The sequence below is a fragment of the Erythrolamprus reginae genome, chromosome 3 (assembly GCF_031021105.1).
Source record: "Erythrolamprus reginae isolate rEryReg1 chromosome 3, rEryReg1.hap1, whole genome shotgun sequence".
NCBI classification, from domain to species: domain Eukaryota; kingdom Metazoa; phylum Chordata; class Lepidosauria; order Squamata; family Dipsadidae; genus Erythrolamprus; species Erythrolamprus reginae.
The window spans coordinates 185,071,538-185,092,528 of record NC_091952.1 but is presented as its reverse complement, the minus strand read 5'-3'; the positions used below and the strand labels follow the sequence as shown (position 1 = coordinate 185,092,528).

The following is a 20,991-nucleotide window of genomic DNA, read 5'->3' as shown; positions in this document are numbered from 1 at the left end:
CGGTTTTGCTGTTGTGCGCATGCGGCCCACTGAGGCCATTTATCCGGCCCACGGGTGACACAACACAGTGTTCCATCTAATTTTCTATGAGTAAAATGCTGTATTTTGTTAGTAACTAATATCAATCGTCAAAAAAGTTGCAAAAAATTTTTTCCCTAATTTTGTCATCCAGTTACATTCATTTTCTTTTAATTAAATTCCCTCCTTAATGTTCCTTCAAAAAGTACACCAATTATATTTCTAACTTATTAACCATTATGCCAAAGTGCTTCCTTCTTTCTTTATACATTCTCAATAAGCCAAGAAAACCTACAATCAGATGTTAACAAAAGAAAATTAAAAACAAAACATAAACATATATGAATTTCAGACTTCTTCCCCCCTTTAAATAGTACATTCCCATTTTGTTTTTTGCTTTAAAATAAGGTATGTGCAGTGTGCATAGGGATTTGTTCATAGTTTTTTTTATAGTCCGGCCCTCCAACAGTCTGAGGGACAGTGAACTGGCCCCCTGTGTAAAAGGTTTGGGAACCCCTGCTCTAGAGGGTTCAGGGAAGCTTCCTGAAAACCCCGGAGTGCAAAAAACAGCACAATGGGCAAATCGGAAGTGCGTTTTCCAAACTTCTAATTTGCCCGTTTGGGCATTTTTTTCAGATAGCAGGCTTCAGTGAAGCCTGTGTCCATATGCAGGGATGAGGGGGGATTGTGTGTAGGCGTATGTGTGTGTGTGTGGGGGCACGTACAAGCATGTTAGCAGACCCAAACACCTCCTTTTGGCACACGAACCAATAAAGGTTCGCCATCATTGATTTAGGCTATCTGGGTCTTTCCCACTATGGACAATAGGAAGAAAAATCTGCCTACTAATTTAAGTAGAGAGGAAGGCTCTGCATTCCAGCCTGCTGAATTATTGGGGGGTGGGGGGGATGTATAAAAAAAAACCCTGAATCTTTTCCTTAGAGATCCAGCCAGTGTTACTTCACTTACTGTATGTCCTGTTGTATTCAGAACAAGATCCTCCTACTGCAATCCCCAAAGCTCATGCAAAATAACATTCCCTTCCTTATCATCATAATATTAGACATTGTCCCTTTGATGCAGACAGAGGACAAAGGTTAAATCCTAAATCCTGAGTCCTACGGGATCGGGTGGCATACAAGTCAAATGAATAAATAATAAATGTAAAAAAATGGCCCCCAAAGTTATCCAACGAAACACAGCTGGGATCTAAATTCGCATTGCACGTTGCCTCTATGAACTTCACCACCTGCAGAAAGGTATCTATTTCAATTGCAATTAAGAGCATCAATGGCCTCAGTTTGCACAGGCAGGTGGGGGCTGGGGGGGAGGAGGAAAGAGAGACCCTTAAGCAGGACATCTGGATATTCCTTTGACTCTGAAATAAGAGAAGAGTATTGGACCAATATAGTAATCCGGCTACAATCTGCTTTGCTGGTGTACCAAGCAACAACAGACAGAAAAAGGCAAAATGCATTGGCAAAGAAACACCATTTAAAACTTTGGAGTACTTTAAAGGCTTTGATCTTAAAATTCACACACACACACAAATCTAATCATTTAAGTCCAGCCAGCTTTAAGCATAATAACAACTATTTCTTTACCAAAGATCGCAGGATAGGGCACTGGCTTCTTGTGTTATTTATCTTAAAGTACAATTCCAAGATTAGAAAAACATATTCAAGCCAACAAAATCACTTAAAAGAAAAATAGATGTTCAGATTATTGGAGGAAAAAGGGATGTTTTGATTTGGTATCAAAATGAAAGCAAAGCCTTTCCTCCAAAGTTAAGCCTTGGCAAGCCTTTGCAAAAAACTACCACTCTGACATTCAGCATAGGTTTTACACTGGAAGTAAGCAAAGTTGAAGACAACAGTTGTTACTGTTAGAATGGCTGATAAGGGAATGTGAAAGGGAAACATAATTTTTCCAGATCTTCACATTTTAGGCTTATTTTATATAGGTAGTCCACGACATATTACCACCAATTGAGCCAGTTACAAAGTGAGAAATTTGCTAAGTGAGTTTTGCCCCATTTTACAACTTTTCTTGCACCAGTTGTTAAGTGAAGCACTGCAGTTGTTAAATTGGTAGTAACCCAGTTGTTGGGTTAAAGTTGACCCCTGTTCTAGTTGTTGGGTTAAAGAGACCCCTGTTCTAGTCCAGCACACTCAACTTTATACTCCATTGATTGGTTCCTCTCAAAGGCAACATATCTCAAAATTCTGCCTGTCCATTTCCATTGGCATTACCACAATAGTTGGTGTTAATTTTATTTAATCCTTATTTTGTTGCAAAGCCTTCCCCTCCCATCATCAATACCTGTTTTATGTCATGTAAATTTGTTGTTTTTTTGGGGGGTGGGGTGTACAATTTTTTAAAATTTTTCTCCAACATATAGTAAAAACAACATAAGCAGTAAAAAAAAAACCCCCCACAGAATTAGTGCCTAAAATAATAATAAATGGTATTTTTTTGATATGTTAAAGTTTCAGAGAAAAAAATGCTAATACTGTAATACTTTTAATATATACTTTTTATCCTCCTCTTTGATAAATTCATTGAAATTAACTACACATGAGGCATATTTTCTTGACAGATAGCAATATTATAAAATCTATTCCCTTATTTGTAAATTTGTGACCTTGAGGGTGGAATCAACCATAGATGAAGGGGAAGAAAATCGGTGTTCCATAAACGTCTGCGGAATATGGCAGTTTGAGAAGGAATTCATGGTTCAGTTTTGTGTAACTGATAGGTTTAACCCGGGAATATAAAAACAAATCTATCAGACAAGCCAATCAGGAACACCATGGATCCCTAGTGTAAAAAGTATGTGAACAAAAGTTCTCAGAATAGTAGCAAGTAATATAAAACAAAACAAATAAATAAAATCTGTACTTTATTACTATAGAAGGACAAAGCAATCTCAGGAGACGGAACTCTATCCCGATTTCATTTTTATAATGAAATTGGGATAGAGTTTTATATAATGGTTGCCTAAAATTTTAACAATAGCAAGAACTATTGCAAGCTAAAATAGAAGGAAAAAAAGAAAAAGAAAGTAAGAAAAGAAAATGCAAAAAATAAAAATAAAAGAAAGATAAAGATGTAGCTTCTGATTTTCTTGTAAAAGTTATACTTACAATGACAATTTAACCACTCTCGAAAATTACCTTATTATCCTTTCCTTTCTATACCATAGCAACTGTCTAATAATCAAAACCATAAATCATAAGTTTAACCCCCCACTTTTTAATGCAAAATATCCATAAGGGGGTTCCAGTCATCCATAAATGTGGATTTTGTCTTTTCTCTAGTCAAACAAGTCAATTTAGCAATTTTGGCAAGTTCTGCCATCTTCATTCACCATTCCTCCATTGTGTAATTGCAAAAACATTATATCGTTCTGAGTACAGTAATCTCATTGTAGTTTTTAATACATAAAAACTGTTTCATCCCATGTTCTGGTTTTGGCTGAAAGCCAACCTTTAAAACCCTCTGATTCACATTTGAGCCCAACCAGGGGTGGATTGCTCTTACCTGTTGCTACCAGTGTGCTGCGCATGCAGCATGAGGATTCTTGCATGTGTGTGTGCGTGCGCACACACAATGTACACATGTGTACATGTCCCCAGCATGATTTTGCTTCCACACATATGCAAGGAAGGACTGGCACCGGAGCGGTCGTGCACAAATTGTGCAATCTGGTGGACGCTACTGGTGCAGTCTCCTATCACACCAGTAGCAACCCATCGCTGAGTCCAACCTTTTTAAAAGCTTTTTTACATGTCCAGCAAACATAATAAAATTATCCATCCTATTTACAACCTTAACGTGAAGCATCTTTACACATTCTAGACACTGTAATTTTTCTAGCATCACATACCAGCAAAATTCATCCTTGTTTTTCCTAAGATGCAAAACACTGTAATTTCGAGTGTTATTTGTTTATGCAAGCAGCATTCTGCAAACTTTAGTGGTTGTTTCGGTTTTAAGCACCTTTCTAAATATAAAAAGGAACAATTTCTGAAAGATACTCCATTCTTGCCCGTTACTAGCAAGATGGCACTTGCCATATTAATAAGGAAAATATGCTAATTATTCTGAGGGTATGCTAAGAAAAAATGTTAATGTGCTACTGTCTTTTGTCTGAAGTATTTTTCTCACTTGCCTAACTACAGTTTATTTGCCCCATTTAAAGCTTTTTAGTTGGGAAGTCATCAAGGACAACACTCTATTCAGGGGTACCACGCTGGGGGTGACCCAAAAGATAAAAATGTACCGTTTCCCCGAAAATAAGACGTACTCCGAAAGTAAGGCATGTCAGAGGTTTCACAGAATTTGCTAATATAAGGCACCCCCCGAAAATAAGGCGTAGTCAAGTTTACATACGGTACGGTGGAAAAACATACGGTACCATTCAAAGTTGTTCATAGCGGTACCGTAATAATGTGGCGTCCCCTGCTGGCCCCTTCCATCGCTTTGTACCATCCAGTACAGCAGACACAGTCTGCTGCTGTCTCACCGCCATTACAGTCTCCACTACAGTGCGTAGACTGTAGTTCCTCTGGTGGCCGGAAGCTGCAATAGCGGGAGTATACTGTTGTACCATATAAGTGCTGTCGTTTGTGTGTATGGGTGCCATACTGACAGGTACCGTACCGTAATCAGTGTACCGTACGGTACACTTTCTTTGGGGGTGTCAGCTTTTCTGCCTGTGAATTTGTCTTATTTGAGAAATATAAGGCACCCCCCGAAAATAACATGTAGCACAACTGTCTTATTTTCAGGGAAACACGGTATAGATGATTACTATGGTTACAGCTCCCATCTTAATATCTTCCCGCCCCCCAGTAGCTGCATCTAATTCTAATTTCATCTGAGGAAAAAAACCAATCATGTCATTTAACTTTTCAATATTTTAACACACCTTGTTTTTGGATAAAAATCCTAAGCAATGGGTTTGCGCTGGAAACGGCCTTGAAGAAGTTGTCATCATTATTAATGGGAAGAAGATCCCCGTGGATGTCAGCGTAGCCTATCATTACCGCCATGTTGGAAATATGGTGGATGTGAAGTAGAAGTTTGTAGAAATCTTCGAATTTTCCTGGCTTGAAACGATCCAGAGAAAATCTTCGAAATTCTGCTCCAAACTAAGATCAAGGGAGGAAAAAAAGGGGAGAAATGACCATGTGTCAGGATCTTTAGGATGGGAAATGTAGCTCTCAGTTTACCCTTTTTCTCCTTAAAAAGTAGCATATACATTTTTGCAGGGTTTTGTACTAGAAATTGTCCTCAATGATCACAATTGAAATTGTTAAGCAATGCAGTTGTTAAATAAAATGACCATGCCAGACTTACAATGTCAGTTCTGCTGTGGTCATTAACTGAGACCTCCTGTGACCGTAATCTGATTTTACTGCCAGCTTTTGTATTCACTTTGATTGTTGGAAGTCAGCTGCGAAGCTCACAATTAGCAATCATGTGACAGCGGGAATCTCACAATGTTTATAAATGTCAGCCAACTGCAAAGTGCTCAAATAGCTGGGACGGCCTCCTGCTTTGAGTCCTCGGAGAGGGGCGGCATACAAATCTAATAAATAATAATAACAATAAATAGCGATCATAGGACTGCAGTGCCACTGCGATGGTTGTAAGTTTGAGGAGTGGTCATAAAGTTACATTTTTTCTGCACCATCATAATTTGAATGGTTGCTAAACAAGACAGTTGTTCATTGAGGACTATCTATAGTAACATTTATGATTTTGAAAGAACAGCTAAAAATGTGAAAATTAATTCAATGTTAAAATGTTTTCCACAATTGTAATTTAATCTTTCGTGCTCAGATCTGGCCCACCGGACTGCCCTGGAAACAGTTAAGGACTGGCCCATAGTGCCTCTGCCCTGTGAAGGGCTACCAAAATTTTTACGACCACGCTGTGGGCCTGGCTTATGCAGGATGCCCTGCATTTTCTTTCAACATCTTTCAGTGCGAATTGGATGCTCTGGGGTGGAGCTCCATTTTCACTACCCCATTGCATTCCCCGACATCCGGGCAGTAGCCCACCCCTGCCTCTGACAGCGAAAACAGGATCCCAATCTCCGTTTTCAGCTGGGACGGCCTCCTGCAACCCACTGCCAGTGAAAACAGAGCTTGGGAACCTGTTTTTGCTGGCAGCGGGCTACAAGAGGCTGTCACAGCTGAAAACGGAGATTGGGTGTCCATCTTCGCTGGCAGAGCACTCAGGCCACCACAGGTGCCCCTGACATGAGTGACATCAAGCTGGCCATGCCCAGTCTGGCCACACCTTCCCCAGCACCCCCTTAGGTCAAACACAATTTTGATGCAGCCTTCAATGAAATCAAGTTTGACACCCCGGTCCTAGATATTCTGCTTCCTATGTCAAATGTCTGTTCTTGCGATGCTCCCCTGCTTTGATTGTCTAAATTCCATTTCATCCCCGTCTTTCCCCAAATTGTAAAAAGCTCGACTTTGGTGATTCATCTGATTAAAGCAATCACATCCTTTTTTCGTGTCCGCGCAGAAATGAGGGAAAGAACAACACTCACGTAGGCAGAGAAATGCTGTGTTTATTCAAATTCAAAGCTTTTGTTCCATATAATTTCAAAGCATGCACTGTCCTATGCTATAAATGCCAGTATCATTAATCACCTTTAATTATCTTTGGATGCTTCTGCTCAAAGCAGAATCAATCTAATAACAAAGCATACACTACTTTTCTGCTACAACGAAAAGGGCAGTGCTTATGACATTCCCATTGAAGATACACTGCTCAAAAAAATAAAGGGAACACATAAACAACACAATATAGCTCCAAGTAAATCAAACTTCTGTGAAATCAAACTGTCCACTTAGGAAGCAACACTGATTGACAATAGCCGCCCCGAGTCTACGGAGAGGGGCGGCATACAAATCTAATCAATCAATCAATCAATTTCACATGCTGTTGTGCACATAGTTCCAATTAATTGAACATAGGTGATCGCTCACTTAAAAATCATAATCAACTCAGAGTTTTCCAAACCTGCCCAGAAGCCGAGAGGGAAAGAGTGAGAGGGAAGGAGAGAGAGAGGAAGAGAGAGAAACAGATAGAAAAAAGAGAGGAAGGAAAAGAGAAAGAAAAAGAATGGGAGTAAGGAAGAGAGAAAGAAAATCAAAATCTAGTTTGAAACTAGCTCAACTATTTAAGTGGCATTTTGATATTGATAGAGTTGCCCTATTATGAGCTCACTGTTATAGACACACAGTACAGTATTTTATTTTGAAATTCTCTGAGGCAAAACAGGGTGGGTTTTTTGTTTGTTTGTTTATTTGTTTGTTTATTTATTTGTTTGTTTATTTATTATTTCTGTGCCGCCCAGTCCCAAAGGGACTGCCGCTCAGACACTATACTTTTCCGCCCCCCCCCCCAAAAAAAATTAGAGGGAACACTGGTTGTTCACATTCAACTTTGTACAGAACAAAGTATTCAATGGGAATATTTCATTCATTCAGGTCTAGGATGTGTAATTTGAGTGTTCCTTTTATTTTTTGAGCAGTATAGTTTCCCTCAACTCTTAATGTTGACATTAGGGCAAATTAATGCAGAAAAAAATTAGAAAGTGGCTGTACAGGTAAAAAAAAAGCTTATTCTATCAGAGTAAGTTAAGGAAAACCAAAAATAATGTCGTCAATGAGAAAGTTACTATCATATAGTAGTCCTTGCTTTGATCACAATACTTGAAAGAGTTAATAGAAGCCAATAAAGATCCCCAACTTTCAGCAATCTAGTGTTTGTTCAGGGATGTTAAAAGGTATCAAGCATGGGGAAGCAAGTTACTATACAAGCTCTGAGGGAAAATTGGAGATACAGTATACACAAGAGACTTCACTTGTTAAGTGGTACTTTAAGGGGAGTCAGCAGCAATTGAAGGGAATAGTTGCATGAAACATACTGAATGCTCTAGACTAGAAGAATACTGAATAAAGATTAGTCAACCATAGAGATAAGAAAATAATAAAGCAGTTGCTGTTAAAGAAGTATGTTCTGTCTAATAAAATCATCTATCCACAGAGATATATTCTTTCTCTCTCCCTCCCTCCCTCCTCCCCTCCCCTCCCCTCCCCAACACACACACACACACACACACACACGCACACACACACACAGGCACACTGACACAATAACAAAACCAGGAATGTGGTGTATATTGCATTTTTACACACTGGGGATAAGCTATTTTTTAAATGAAGAGTAAAATGCTTAAGATTCAAACAGAATTACAATATACAGTGGTGCCTCTACTTACAAACTTAATTCGCTCTGTGACTAGGTTCTTTAGTAGAAAAGTTTGTAAGAAGAAGCAATTTTCCCCATAGGAATCAATGTAAAAACAAATAATGTGTGCGACTGGGGAAACCACAGGGAGGGTGGAGGCCCTGTTTCCTCCCAGGAGATTCCTAGAGAGGCCCCATGGAGGCTTCTCCCCGCCTTTTCCGGCCCTGTTTCCTCCCAGGAAATTCCTAGAGAGGCCCCATGGAGGCTTCTCCCCGCCTTTTCCAGCCCTGTTTTCTCCTAGGAGATTCCTGGAGAGGCCCCATGGAGGCTTCTCCCAAACCTTTTCTGGCCCTGTTTCCTCCCAGAAGATTCCTAGAGAGGCCCCACAGAGGCTTTTTCCCACCTTTCCCAGCCCTGTTTCCTCCCAGGAGATTCCTAGAGAGGTCCCATGGAGGCTTCTCCCTACCTTTTCCAGTTACAGTTTTGGAGGCTCGGGTTTGTAAGTGGAAAATGGTTCTTGAGAAGACGCAAAAAAAAATTGAAAACCCGGTTCTTATCTAGAAAAGTTCGTAGGTAGAGGTACCACTGTACCATATTAGTATATGAGCCATAATTCTATATATTAACAGAAGAATGATTTACATAAACAAAACCAAAACATAACATAAAAGCAACAGAAACAGAGCAGGCCTATTTGCAACCAGAGATTAAGCATACGCAAGTGCCTTCAAAAATCATGAGTAGAAATAATTGTTATTACCACTTTAAACTGCTATCATACAAAACATGGAAGTTTAATTGTTTGCAAGCTTCCATTGAGTACTTCCCAGACCGGAAAGCAATGAAAAAAAGATTCTGTGAAGTCCAAAGCTTGTAAAAGCTAAGACATGTAATGATCAGTGAGTGTAACAATTAAAAGGTAATGCAAGTCTCATACCTGTTGCAGAAAAACAACTCTTAAGCATATATACATTAAGAGGCTTTGTAGAAAGCATCTATCAACTTGAAACATATCCACAAGCCCTACGTGCCAAAATACTTTGTGAATTATGAGTTAACCATTCTTAGACTGAGGCCAAGTACTTCCCAACTGTTTATTTTATGGAAAAAAAGTTATTTCCATTCTTTCCCCCATAATTAAAGGCTAGTGAGCAGCAACGTAGAGTGCCAAGCAGAATATCTCATAGCTGGTGTTTGTCTCTACTTTCTGAATTATTTCTTCGTTGCTTTGAACTTTCCTATCACTTAGCTGCTAAGTAGATTTAGAAGCTTCTAATGTTTGCCTATCACACAGACAACAGTAAGACACCAGCCAGGACAATCCTTTACTACAGGAACTTAATCTACGTATTAGTGCAATTTTTAAACAATGAAATACAGTAATCTACTCTGATCTGCTTGCCTAGTGCAAACAACTCAAGTGCAACTACAAAGCTAGAGAGAGAAAAGAAGAGGAAAGGCAAAAGTAAGATGAAAGTAATTTAGGCTAACAGCGCTACAAATAGTGACTAAGAAAGTAGATTTATGTATGCTTACTTCCCAAACAATGGGCTGTCATTATAGGAATCTCCTGAGTGTTTGTCACTGTCTGGTTGATTTGCAGTTAGTCGCAAAAAAGAAACGATCAACGCATCCTAAGCCCAAACAGAATTCTTGTCTATTTTCATATCACTTGAGTGCCAGCAATAATAAAGAGTGTATACGAAAATAAATTCACTGCAAAAGTTAATGCAATACATAAACATTAACTGAATAGAGACTGGTTTTGCAATCAAATACAGGCAGTCTTCAACTCAATTGGGACCAGGGCAAAGCAGTTATTAAGAAAGACACCCAGGTGACTGCTAGGACTGCAATTCAACCCCTCCCAGTTTTAGTCATTAAGCGATTTTGTGGTTGATTAAGTAGACAGCCTCCCAGGTAAGGAGCATGAATCCCAGCGGCCGATAAGGTCCCACACAGTTGGCCTTCTCCGGGTCCTGTCGACCAAACAATGTCGTTTGGCGGGCCCCAGGGGAAGAGCCTTCTCTGTGGCGGCCCCGGCCCACTGGAAACAACTCCCCCCAGAGATTAGAACGGCCCCCACCCTCCTTGTCTTTCGCAAGTTACTCAAGACCCACCTATATCACCAGGCATGAGGGAATTAAGACATCTCCCCCAGGCTTTCTTATATTTTATGTTTGGTATGTATGTGTTGTATGGTTTTTAAATTGTTGGGGTTTTTTAATGTAATTTTATTATTAGATTTGTTCCATTGTTATACTGTTTTTATTGTTGTTGTGAGCCGCCCCGAGTCTTCGGAGAGGGGTGGCATACAAATCTAATAAATTGAATTGAATTGAATTGAATTGGGTGCCTTAGAGGGAAGGGGGACACTGGGAGGCTTCATTCAGGAATTGAAAATCCTCCCTGTCAAAATCCAGGTGAGACTTTCAGCCCCTGAGTTGAAAGACATTTGCTCGCTGTCTGCAGTGGGCTTCCCAGCCCAGCCTCCTCACTCAATGTGCAAAGGCACCCTATTCTCCCTTCTCCCTTTTCTGTGGGGGCCCCGGCCCCCTGGAATCAGCTCCCCCCAGAGATTCATACTGCCCCCCACACACTCCTTGCCTTCCGTAAGAGTCTGAAGACTCATTTATGCCACCAGGCCTAGGGCCATTAGATCTTGGCCCCTTGGCCAATGAATGTATTGAGAGAATGTTGAGTGAATGGAATGATTGTTTTTTAGGCTTTTGGGGGGAGTTTACATTTTTAATTAATTAATTGGATTTAAGATTTTGTATTTGTATACTGTATGTTGTATGTTGTGAGCCGCCCCGAGTCCTCGGAGAGGGGTGGCATAGAAATCCAATAAATAAACATATAAAGTATCCCAAAATAAGATCTTATATTTAGAAGGTCTTTATTTCTTGCTAGGAAATTCTTTCTCCAACATCTTCCCATCAAAAGGAAAGTCTGGTTGCGTGAATATCTGGAAGAGTCCATGGACATATGTGTTCTTCAGAACAAAGTAGAGCCAGTAGTGAAAAAAGGAACTGTCCTATCTTAAGTTGAAGAAGTGGTTATCAAATAGTGGGGTGCCCTCCCACCTACGGAGGGCATGGAGCGATGCCAGGAGGGCACGTGACCCTGAGGAATGTGGGGTGGTGGTGTTTGTGACAGGGAGTAGGGTTTTTTTTGCAGCGGACAATAGCACACAGCACAGAGTAGGAGATATGAAGTGTATGTAACAAACCCTTAAGAGACACCATGGAAAAATACACTGCTCAAAGAAAATAAAGGGAACACTTAAACAACGGAATATAACTCCAAGTAAATCAAACTTCTGTGAAAGCAAATTGTCCACTTAGGAAGCAACACTGATTGACAATCAATTTCATTTTGTTGTCAGCACATTCAACTTTGTACAGAACAAAGTATTCAATGAGAATATTTCATTCATTCAGATCTAGGATGTGTTATTTGAGTGTTCCCTTTATTTTTTTTGAGCAGTGTATTTAACAGCACAACATCAGATCTTGCAAGAATAAAGGCTCTCTTATGATTGTGCCCATAAAATATTGGCAAAATAATCTGCATTTGGGAACAGATACTCCAAACAAGCATGACCTAAACAGAACTTAACCTCTTTCTGGAGAATGTTTTTATTTCATATCTTGTCAAGGTTCTTTCTTGGAAAAAGTCAACTGAACCCAAGCATTGGCCAGATAGGCTACACAATTCTAGATCCAAATGTACCGTGATATCCATAATCACTAGGAATTGTCTTGAAAGTCAGGGGGAAAGGAGGCTGGGGAATTTTCCAAGATTAAGACAAGATCTCAAGCAACAATGTACTCTACATGTGAGCCTGGATGGAAATTAAGCCAGATTCCAGCCTCAACAAAGCATTGCAAATGCAGCAGGGGAACTTGAGCAAAGCTTTTAAACATTTAGACTAAACAGCTTTGAAAAGTCCCAAGTTATAATTACAGATCTGTGTACCATAAGCCAAAGAATTTATTATCTGGGCTGTATAAGTCTTTATCCCAGCTGCATTATGCAGTTTGCATGGAACAGAACGACACTCATGAGACTAATGGGCCCATATGGAAGCAGCCCTTAATTGTTCATTATATGTAGCTGAGGTTTGAAAAGAGACACTCAGATATTTTAATACTGGGGGTTGAATTTGCCAAGCACGATGCAACCAGCAGGTCTTTTCTTTCTTTTTTTTTAAAAAAATACAGCTACTTTGTTCTGCTGTGATTGATGACTAGACTTTACTCTTTGCAGTAAAGCCCACTTGGGCTTAGAGAGGATAGCTGCTTTATCCACATACAATAGAATGAGACGGGTCTATTGGGCAGCGTAGGGACGGGGTGAAAATCAGATTTTGACAGAGTACGCAACAAGGCATTAATATGGAACTTTTAAAAAAGGGGACAAGCATCAACATGCAACTTTGTTTTATTCCATTTTGGAAGGGTATTTATTGAAGAAAACAGAAGTACCCTGATGGGTTCCAGCAGATTGGTACTCCATCGGTTTCATATAGTAAAAAAAAAGATTACAGAATAGCGGAAGACGAGACTGGTTAATGGAGGAGGCAGTCAATTTTGCACCTAGAAAGCTTGTTTCTGTGGTTCAAGCCAAACACTTTAATCAATAAAGGCAACATAAATTTGACAAGTTTGTAAGAGATTGGAAGCCATTTATGGAGTATCTGCATGTGAAAATATTGTACACCAATTGGCCATTAACAGCGAGTTTTTGAGATTAGTGTAAATTTTTGGGTTATCAATTAATAGATTGTTGTTGTGGGTTTTTTGTTGTCAACAGAATGGATCGATTTGATTTGCAATTATTTTTAATATTTGGGGTATTTTGTTAAGCGACTGAGATTTAAAATAGTACGTTAGATGGGAAAATTTACAACTATTTATAGATCGGTTGAGCAAGAACTCCCCCCGGAGATTAGGATTGCCCCCACCCTCCTTGCCTTTCGCAAACTCCTTAAAGCCCACCTCTGCCGTCAGGCATGGGGAAATTGATTCCCCTGGGCCGTTTCCGCTTTATGTATGGTTTGTATGAGATGTATGATTGTTTTTTATATTAAGGGTTTTAAATTGTTTAACCATTGGATTTGTACTGTTTTGTTGTTGTGAGCTGCCCTCAGTCTCCGGAGAGGGGCGGCATACAAATCTAATTAAAATAATAATAATAATCATCATCATCATCATCCCAAGCCGTGTCAACTGTCATAAATATGAGTCAGTTGTCAAGCCATTGAATATGTGGGGATGCCACAATGGTTGCATGTAGGCAGGTGTTGCTACTTACCGCCACTACTGGTGTTCTGTCTGGGTTTTCCCAGACCTCCACACCCACTGAAAAAACAGCCAGACACTCTGGTAAAATCCAAAAGTATTTTATAGCAGGAAAAAATAAGCACAAAGGAAAACCTGTCTTCACAGCAGACAGGTTACAATACGTTACAACAGGGTCCTGATGTCCAGTCAATTCCACAAGCTTCTTGCTGGCACCCCCCCCCCCAAGGTTTCAATAGTCCAAGGCACAAACCAGGATTGTAGCCACCAAAGTTCACAGACAGGTCTCACGAATCTCCAAGATAAAACTCCACAAGCCAGGAAGGGTGGGGCCGCCTTTTATCCTTTCCCAAGAGCACCACACCCAAACCCAGCTGTGACCTCTAATGCTGGAAATACCTAGCCAATTGAGTTCGTCTCTGATTAGCTCTCCTTTGTCGCATATCTATGATGTCGTGAGCATCTTCCCCCAGGGAATCCAGGCTGCTTGCTGGGGAGAGCTCCCCCGGTGGAACTCTGGCTGTCCTTCTTCTTCAGCCTGGGATTCCGCTTCCTCGTCAGTCTGCACCTCCTGGTCCTCAGCCTCTCCCTCTGAGCTGGAAGCCGACAGCAAGTCAGCCATTCCCGGAGGGGTCCCAGGCTGAACCACAACACCATCCCCCCGCGGAAGGCCCCTCCCCACCTGCCAGCGGAGAGGACGCGGTTTCTGAGGGAACTGGGCGTGAAAAGCCCGAAGAAGATCGGGAGCGTCCAACAACGCCGCTTCCACCCAGGAGCAATCATCCGGATCCCCCTCTACCCATTGCACCTTGTACTGGAAACACCCATCCACCCAACGGGAATCCACAACGTCATGTACCATAGCTTCAGGGAGGTGATCACGAACACACGGGGCAGGAAACACGGGAACATTGGGACGGAGCGGACAATCGGGAGGGACAGGGACTAGCAGCGAACGGTGAAACACAGGGTGAACCCGCAAGTTGTCCGGCAGGGTGAGCCGGTAAGCCACCGGATTAATCACCCGCTCAACGGGAAAAGGACCCAGGAACCGGGGATCTAGTTTGTGCCGGGGTAATTCAGAGGCTACATATTTCGTGGACAACCACACCTGATCCCCCACCACCAAGGGGGGCACATCCCGTCTGGAGCGATCAGCCACCCTCTTGTAGTCCTCCTTGGCTTTATTCAGGTATCTCTTCACCATCTCGTGAACCGCCTGCAGCTCTGAGAGAAAGTCCTCAGCAGCAGGCACCGGGGAATCTAGGAGGGTCAAGGGAAAGAAGCGAGGGTGAAATCCATAATTTGCGAAAAAGGGCGTGAGCCGGGTCGATGAGTGACGGGAATTGTTGAAAGCGAACTCCGCTACAGGGATAAACCGGGACCAATCCGTCTGGCGATCCGCCACTACACACCGCAGGTATTGTTCCAGTATCCCGATCACTTTTTCTGTACCGCCATCGGTCTGGGGGTGCTGCGTCGAGGCGAGGCACACGGACACATTCAGGGCCGACATCAATTCCCGCCAAAACCGGGCTGTGAATTGTGTGCCCCTATCAGAGACCACTCGATCCGGAAGCCCATGTAACCGAAACACGTGACTAATAAACATTTGAGCCGTGAGTTGGGCAGTGGGCACCCTAGTGCAAGGGACAAAATGCACCATCTTGGTGAGCATGTCCATCACCACCATGACTACCGTGAAGCGAGCAGAGGAAGGCAAATGAGTGACAAAGTCAATGGACACGGCACCCCAGGGTCTCTCAGGAGTGGGCAAAGGTTGCAGTAATCCCGGTGGGGCTCCAGTCACCCCCTTGGCCGTACGACACTGGACACAGGTGGCCACATAGGAACGCACATCATCTTGGAGGCGTGGCCACCAGAATGTCCGAGAGACTAGCTCCAATGTTTTAAACAGACCAAAATGCCCCGCCACTGGACAGTCATGACACTGGGTCATAATCAACCCTCTCACTGGGCCGGCGGGAACATACAGCTGCCCCCGGTACCGAAGCAGACCGTCTTGAAACGTCCATGGGGAATTGGGTGTTAACTCCCGCACTCTCTGCGCTACAAACCCATCCTCATGCTGCGCCTCCTGTAAACGGTGACGCAAGTCCACTGGGTCCTGAGTGGCAGCCAAAGCTGCAGGGGGTAACACTGTCTGCAGAGGAGCCAGCTCCTTCGGGTGCGTGTATTCTGGCTTGCGCGACAAGGCATCCGCTCGGGGGTTCTGGGCACTGGGAGTGTACCTGATGCGGAAATTGAACCGCGCGAAAAAGAAAGACCAGCGGATCTGTCTCTGGTTTAATTTCCGGGCCGTCTGCAAATACTCAAGGTTCCGGTGATCCGTCCGTACCTCGATTTGATGACGGGCCCCCTCCAGGTAATGCCGCCAATGCTCAAAGGCGGCCTTCACCGCTAAAAGTTCCTTCTCCCAAATAGTATAGTTCCTTTCCGAGGGAGACAGCTTCCGGGAGAAGTAGGCACACGGAAACAACATGTCACCGGGCCGATGGGCTTGGAGAAGCACTGCGCCAACCGCTACATCTGAAGCGTCGGTTTCTAACACAAACGGCTGAGCGGGATCAGGATGGCGCAGAAGCGGTTCCGCCATGAACGCCGCTTTCAGGGCATCAAAAGCCCGCTGTTCCGCCTCCCCCCAACCAAATGGGACTTGTTTTTGTAACAACCGAGTCAAGGGCGTGGTTAACGTGGCATACCCCGGAACAAAAGCCCGATAGTAGTTTGCAAACCCCAAAAGACGTTGTACGTCTTTCACCCGTCGTGGAGGTTGCCAAGACTGAAGTGCGGCCACTTTGCTCGGGTCCATGGAAATGCCACCTGGAGATAAAATGTGCCCCAGGAATTCGACGGTAGTCTGGAAGAATTGGCACTTCTCCAGCTTGGCATACAACTGCTGCTCCCGCAACCGGAGCAGGACCCGGCGCAAATGGGTCAAATGCAAGGCATGGTTCGGGGAATACACTAAAATGTCATCAAGGTAAATCACCACAAAATGGTCCAACATGTCCAGGAACACGTCGTTCATCAGATGTTGAAACACGGCCGGGGCGTTGGTGAGGCCAAATGGCATCACTGTATATTCAAAGTGGCCGTAACGCGTGCCAAACGCTGTCTTCCACTCATCCCCGGCCCGCATCCGGACCAAATTATACGCACTGCGCAAATCGATTTTGGTGAATACCGTTGCCGTCCGCAACCGGTCCATGAGTTCAGGGATCAAGGGCAAGGGGTACCTATTCCGCACTGTGATGGCGTTAAGGCGGCGATAGTCACAGCAGAGGCGAAGATCGCCTGTTTTCTTTTTCACGAACAAAACAGGGGCAGACAAAGGGGACTTGGATGGCCGAATAAATCCCTTGGCCAGATTCTTTTCCACAAACTCCTTGAGAGCCACAAGCTCCGGCTCGGACATGGAGTACAAACGACCAGCCGGGAGCTTGGCGTCAGGGAGCAGGTCAATGGCACAGTCATACGTCCGATGTGGTGGTAGCCGATCCGCCTCCTTTTCGTTGAACACATCGGCGAATTCCTCGAGGCAACGGGCTAATTGAATTGCGGGAACTACTGGGCCGTGGGCTGCGCACACATGTCGGTGATGGTCCACGCACTGCAAACTGGAGAAGGTGACCAAGTTCTGAGACCACACCACCTGTGGGTCATGTGCACGCAGCCATGACAACCCCAACACGAGGGGAAAATGAAGCCCCTTGGTAACATAAAACTGTAGGGCCTCCTCATGAGTTCCGATGCACATCCGCACCGGCAGGGTCTGGAAACGGATGGGACCAGCCAACAAAACCCGCCCATCGATAGTCTCCACAGTTAATGGCGGGGTAACAGGACAAAGGGGCAAGGAATGACGTTGGGCAAAGGCTTCGTCTAAGAAGTTCGTCGTCGCCCCCGAATCCACGAGGGCCAACGCGGGGTAAGTCCGAGTCCGTTGCGCGATATGCAAGGTCACCGCAAGCGTCAGGTGTCGAAACGGTCCGAATTCGGGAGTCGTGGAGTCAGACGAAAGTGGGATCCCCGCCCGACCTAGTGTTGCCACCAAGCCGGGCCCCCCTCATTTCCCGATCGTTCCGGCGACGGAGGACATCCAGACGAAGGCCCTGCCATCGGAGAGTTCAGGGCAGGAACGGGGACACCAGGGGTTGTCTCCTGTAACTGCACAGGGGACGCCATGGGAAGCACGGGAGGGCTGTAGGGTACAGGAACGACGGCAGCCACGGTGCTCCGCCTCTTGTGGGGACAAACGACAGCAAAATGTCCCGGGGCCCCACAATAGAAGCACAACCCAGCTGCCCGCCAACGCCCTCGTTCCTCCGGGGTCTGTCGGGGTCGGGCGTAACTTACGTCCATCGGCTCCCCGGCAGCAACACGATCCATCAAGCGTGGAGGCAGCGCTGGTGAAAAACGTTGGGGCGCAGGGACCGGAGCCGGGGTGCTTACGGTTGACAACCCCCGCCGCGAAACAGGTGTCGGCGGGACGCCTGACGCACGGGGGTTGGACCGTCCCGCTCGACGGACTTCCCTGACCAACAGCCTGGCCTCTATTGCCAAGCAATGCCGCTCCAAACCGTCCAACGTGCCGGGCATCACCTCATGCACTAATGCGTCCAACATCGTGTCGGATAGTCCATCCTGAAAGGCCTCGATCAGGGCAGCCTCATTCCACTGGACTTGCCCGGCCAGAGACCTAAAGTCAGCCATATAGTCCACCAGGGGGCGCGAACCCTGGCGTAATTGCTTCAGCGCCCGCGTGGCCGTTTGTTCCTGCACCGGGTCCGCAAATTGGTGACGCAGCAAGTCACAGAAAGCATTGTAGTCCTGGAGTAGCGGATCATCCCGGGCCAGGTAAGGTGCCACCCACGACGCTGCAGGGCCAGCCAATAAACTGCACAGAAACGCCACCTTGTGGTCATCCCCTGGGAAGTGCATCATCTGCGCGTTGATAAAAAGCTGCACCTGGCTCTGGAACGCAGAAAACAGCCGCCTGTCCCCCCAGAACTTTTCCAGCATCGCCACAAAACATTTCCTTCTGGGCAAAGGTGCTGGAGGTGGTACCACAGGTGCCGCCTGGGACAAAACCTCCACTTGACGTTGTAATAACAAGACTGTCTGGGTCAAGTGAGCAATGTCCCCTCGCAACTCTGCAAAGACAGCCTGCATGTCAGCTGCAGAAACATCCATGGTGACAGGCAAAAACAGGAAGCCGAAAAACAAAAGATGTCCAACCAGGAACCAGCAGCAAAGAGCAAGGAACAAAACAACCAAACCACCCCTCCAAAATGAGCACCAGGTGTCTGGTGGTTTGGTGGAGTTTTATTCTGTTCTGTCTGGGTTTTCCCAGACCTCCACACCCACTGAAAAAACAGCCAGACACTCTGGTAAAATCCAAAAGTATTTTATAGCAGGAAAAAATAAGCACAAAGGAAAACCTGTCTTCACAGCAGACAGGTTACAATACGTTACAACAGGGTCCTGATGTCCAGTCAATTCCACAAGCTTCTTGCTGGCACCCCCCCCCCCCAAGGTTTCAATAGTCCAAGGCACAAACCAGGATTGTAGCCACCAAAGTTCACAGACAGGTCTCACGAATCTCCAAGATAAAACTCCACAAGCCAGGAAGGGTGGGGCCGCCTTTTATCCTTTCCCAAGAGCACCACACCCAAACCCAGCTGTGACCTCTAATGCTGGAAATACCTAGCCAATTGAGTTCGTCTCTGATTAGCTCTCCTTTGTCGCATATCTATGATGTCGTGAGCATCTTCCCCCAGGGAATCCAGGCTGCTTGCTGGGGAGAGCTCCCCCTGGTGGAACTCTGGCTGTCCTTCTTCTTCAGCCTGGGATTCCGCTTCCTCGTCAGTCTGCACCTCCTGGTCCTCAGCCTCTCCCTCTGAGCTGGAAGCCGACAGCAAGTCAGCCATTCCCAGAGGGGTCCCAGGCTGAACCACAACAACTGGTATGATGTACGTGCCATTATGCATACACGCACGCCCCACTGAGATTTTGTTTCTGTGCATGTGCAGGAAGCAAAATCTTGCAAGAATACGCACACACGTAAGAGATTTCAGCGATTTTTTTTTGCTTCCGCCTATGCACAGAGCAAAATCTCGCTGGGGTGCACACCCACATATGCCAGTGACGGGGAACTGCACGGGGAGCTCCATTTCCGCTACTGGTACGCAGTGTGACCCGTACCAGCTAGCAACCCAATACTGATTGCATGTGTGAAAAATGGTCATAAGTCTTTTTCTCCAGTGGCGTTGTAACTTTGAACAGTCACGAAATGAACTGTTGTATGTCAAGGACTACATGTATTTAGTGTTAATTGCATGTCTGTTATTTTTATTTTTCTCTTTCTTACCCAGTAGTTATTTTTCCCCATCTCCTTTGTAGTTTGTTTTTTAAATTTGTATTTTGAATTGTATCTTATCTTTTGAAAGTAATAAAAATCATAATAAAAATAAAATAAAAGTAATATAAATTTTACTCTGAAGATATGTATTTCTCTATAAAAGTTAGAGGTTAGTCATTGAGTGTGGATCACCCTTCTCTAAACCTGGCTTGCTCTTTCATCAAAGGAATACTTTGCGTACAACCCTACTCCCCTAATTTTCCATGGAAATGCCTGATGGACAGCTGATGGTGCTCATTTTTAAATGGTGAACTAGGATTTTCACCAGTTCCCTAAATAACAGTTATCTTGATCTAGAAGAATTCTTAGGTATGACAGTTATGTTTTAACTTGTGCTAAAAGCCAGGGGTTTCATATTTCAGATACCACATATCATCATATAATATTGAGTACTCAGAAAAAACAAGAGAAGTCTCTCAATTTTTAAAGAAAATGTTTTTAACATAGAACCTTATTTTTAATAAAGTGGATGCCCAACGAAATAGTTATCTCCTTGGTTTCTGAGCACAGAACAAGACTTATTAGATTGGTAGTGTAATGATTAAAAATGTTCTTTATTTTATTTAGAAATCAGCCAGAGCTTTTAAACAATTTATATGGTTCTAGAACCCATATATTTACAAAAATTAGGAGAGTTGTGATATGGTCACGTGCAGCAGAATGAAGACTTAAATCAGGGGTCCCCAAACTTGGCAACTTTAAGACTTGTGGACTTTAACTTCCAGAATTCTGGGAGTTGAAGACCGCAAGTCTTAAAGTTGCCAAGTTTGAAGACCCCTGACTTAAATGAACAGGTTGTATTAGTAGCTTTAGGGAAAAAATGTGTTGCCAACCAAGGCAAACCAGACATAGCTTTGAAGCTGCTCTATCTTATTAGGGCAGGATTGCTAGTCAACTTGTTGATTCCTGAATGCATCAAAAACACAAAGAGAGAACCAG

General features: G+C 44.0%; 1 protein-coding gene across 1 annotated transcript in view; it reads right to left on the bottom strand.

The window, feature by feature from the left end:
* PARD6G (par-6 family cell polarity regulator gamma) overlaps window positions 1-20,991 on the bottom strand; it is a 118,910-nt gene that overhangs the window by 73,073 nt on the left and 24,846 nt on the right. Inside the window, exon 2 of the mRNA XM_070747398.1 lies at window positions 4,952-5,174. Within this exon, the coding sequence (XP_070603499.1) occupies window positions 4,952-5,174 (223 nt within the window). The remainder of the gene's footprint in view (window positions 1-4,951; window positions 5,175-20,991) is intronic.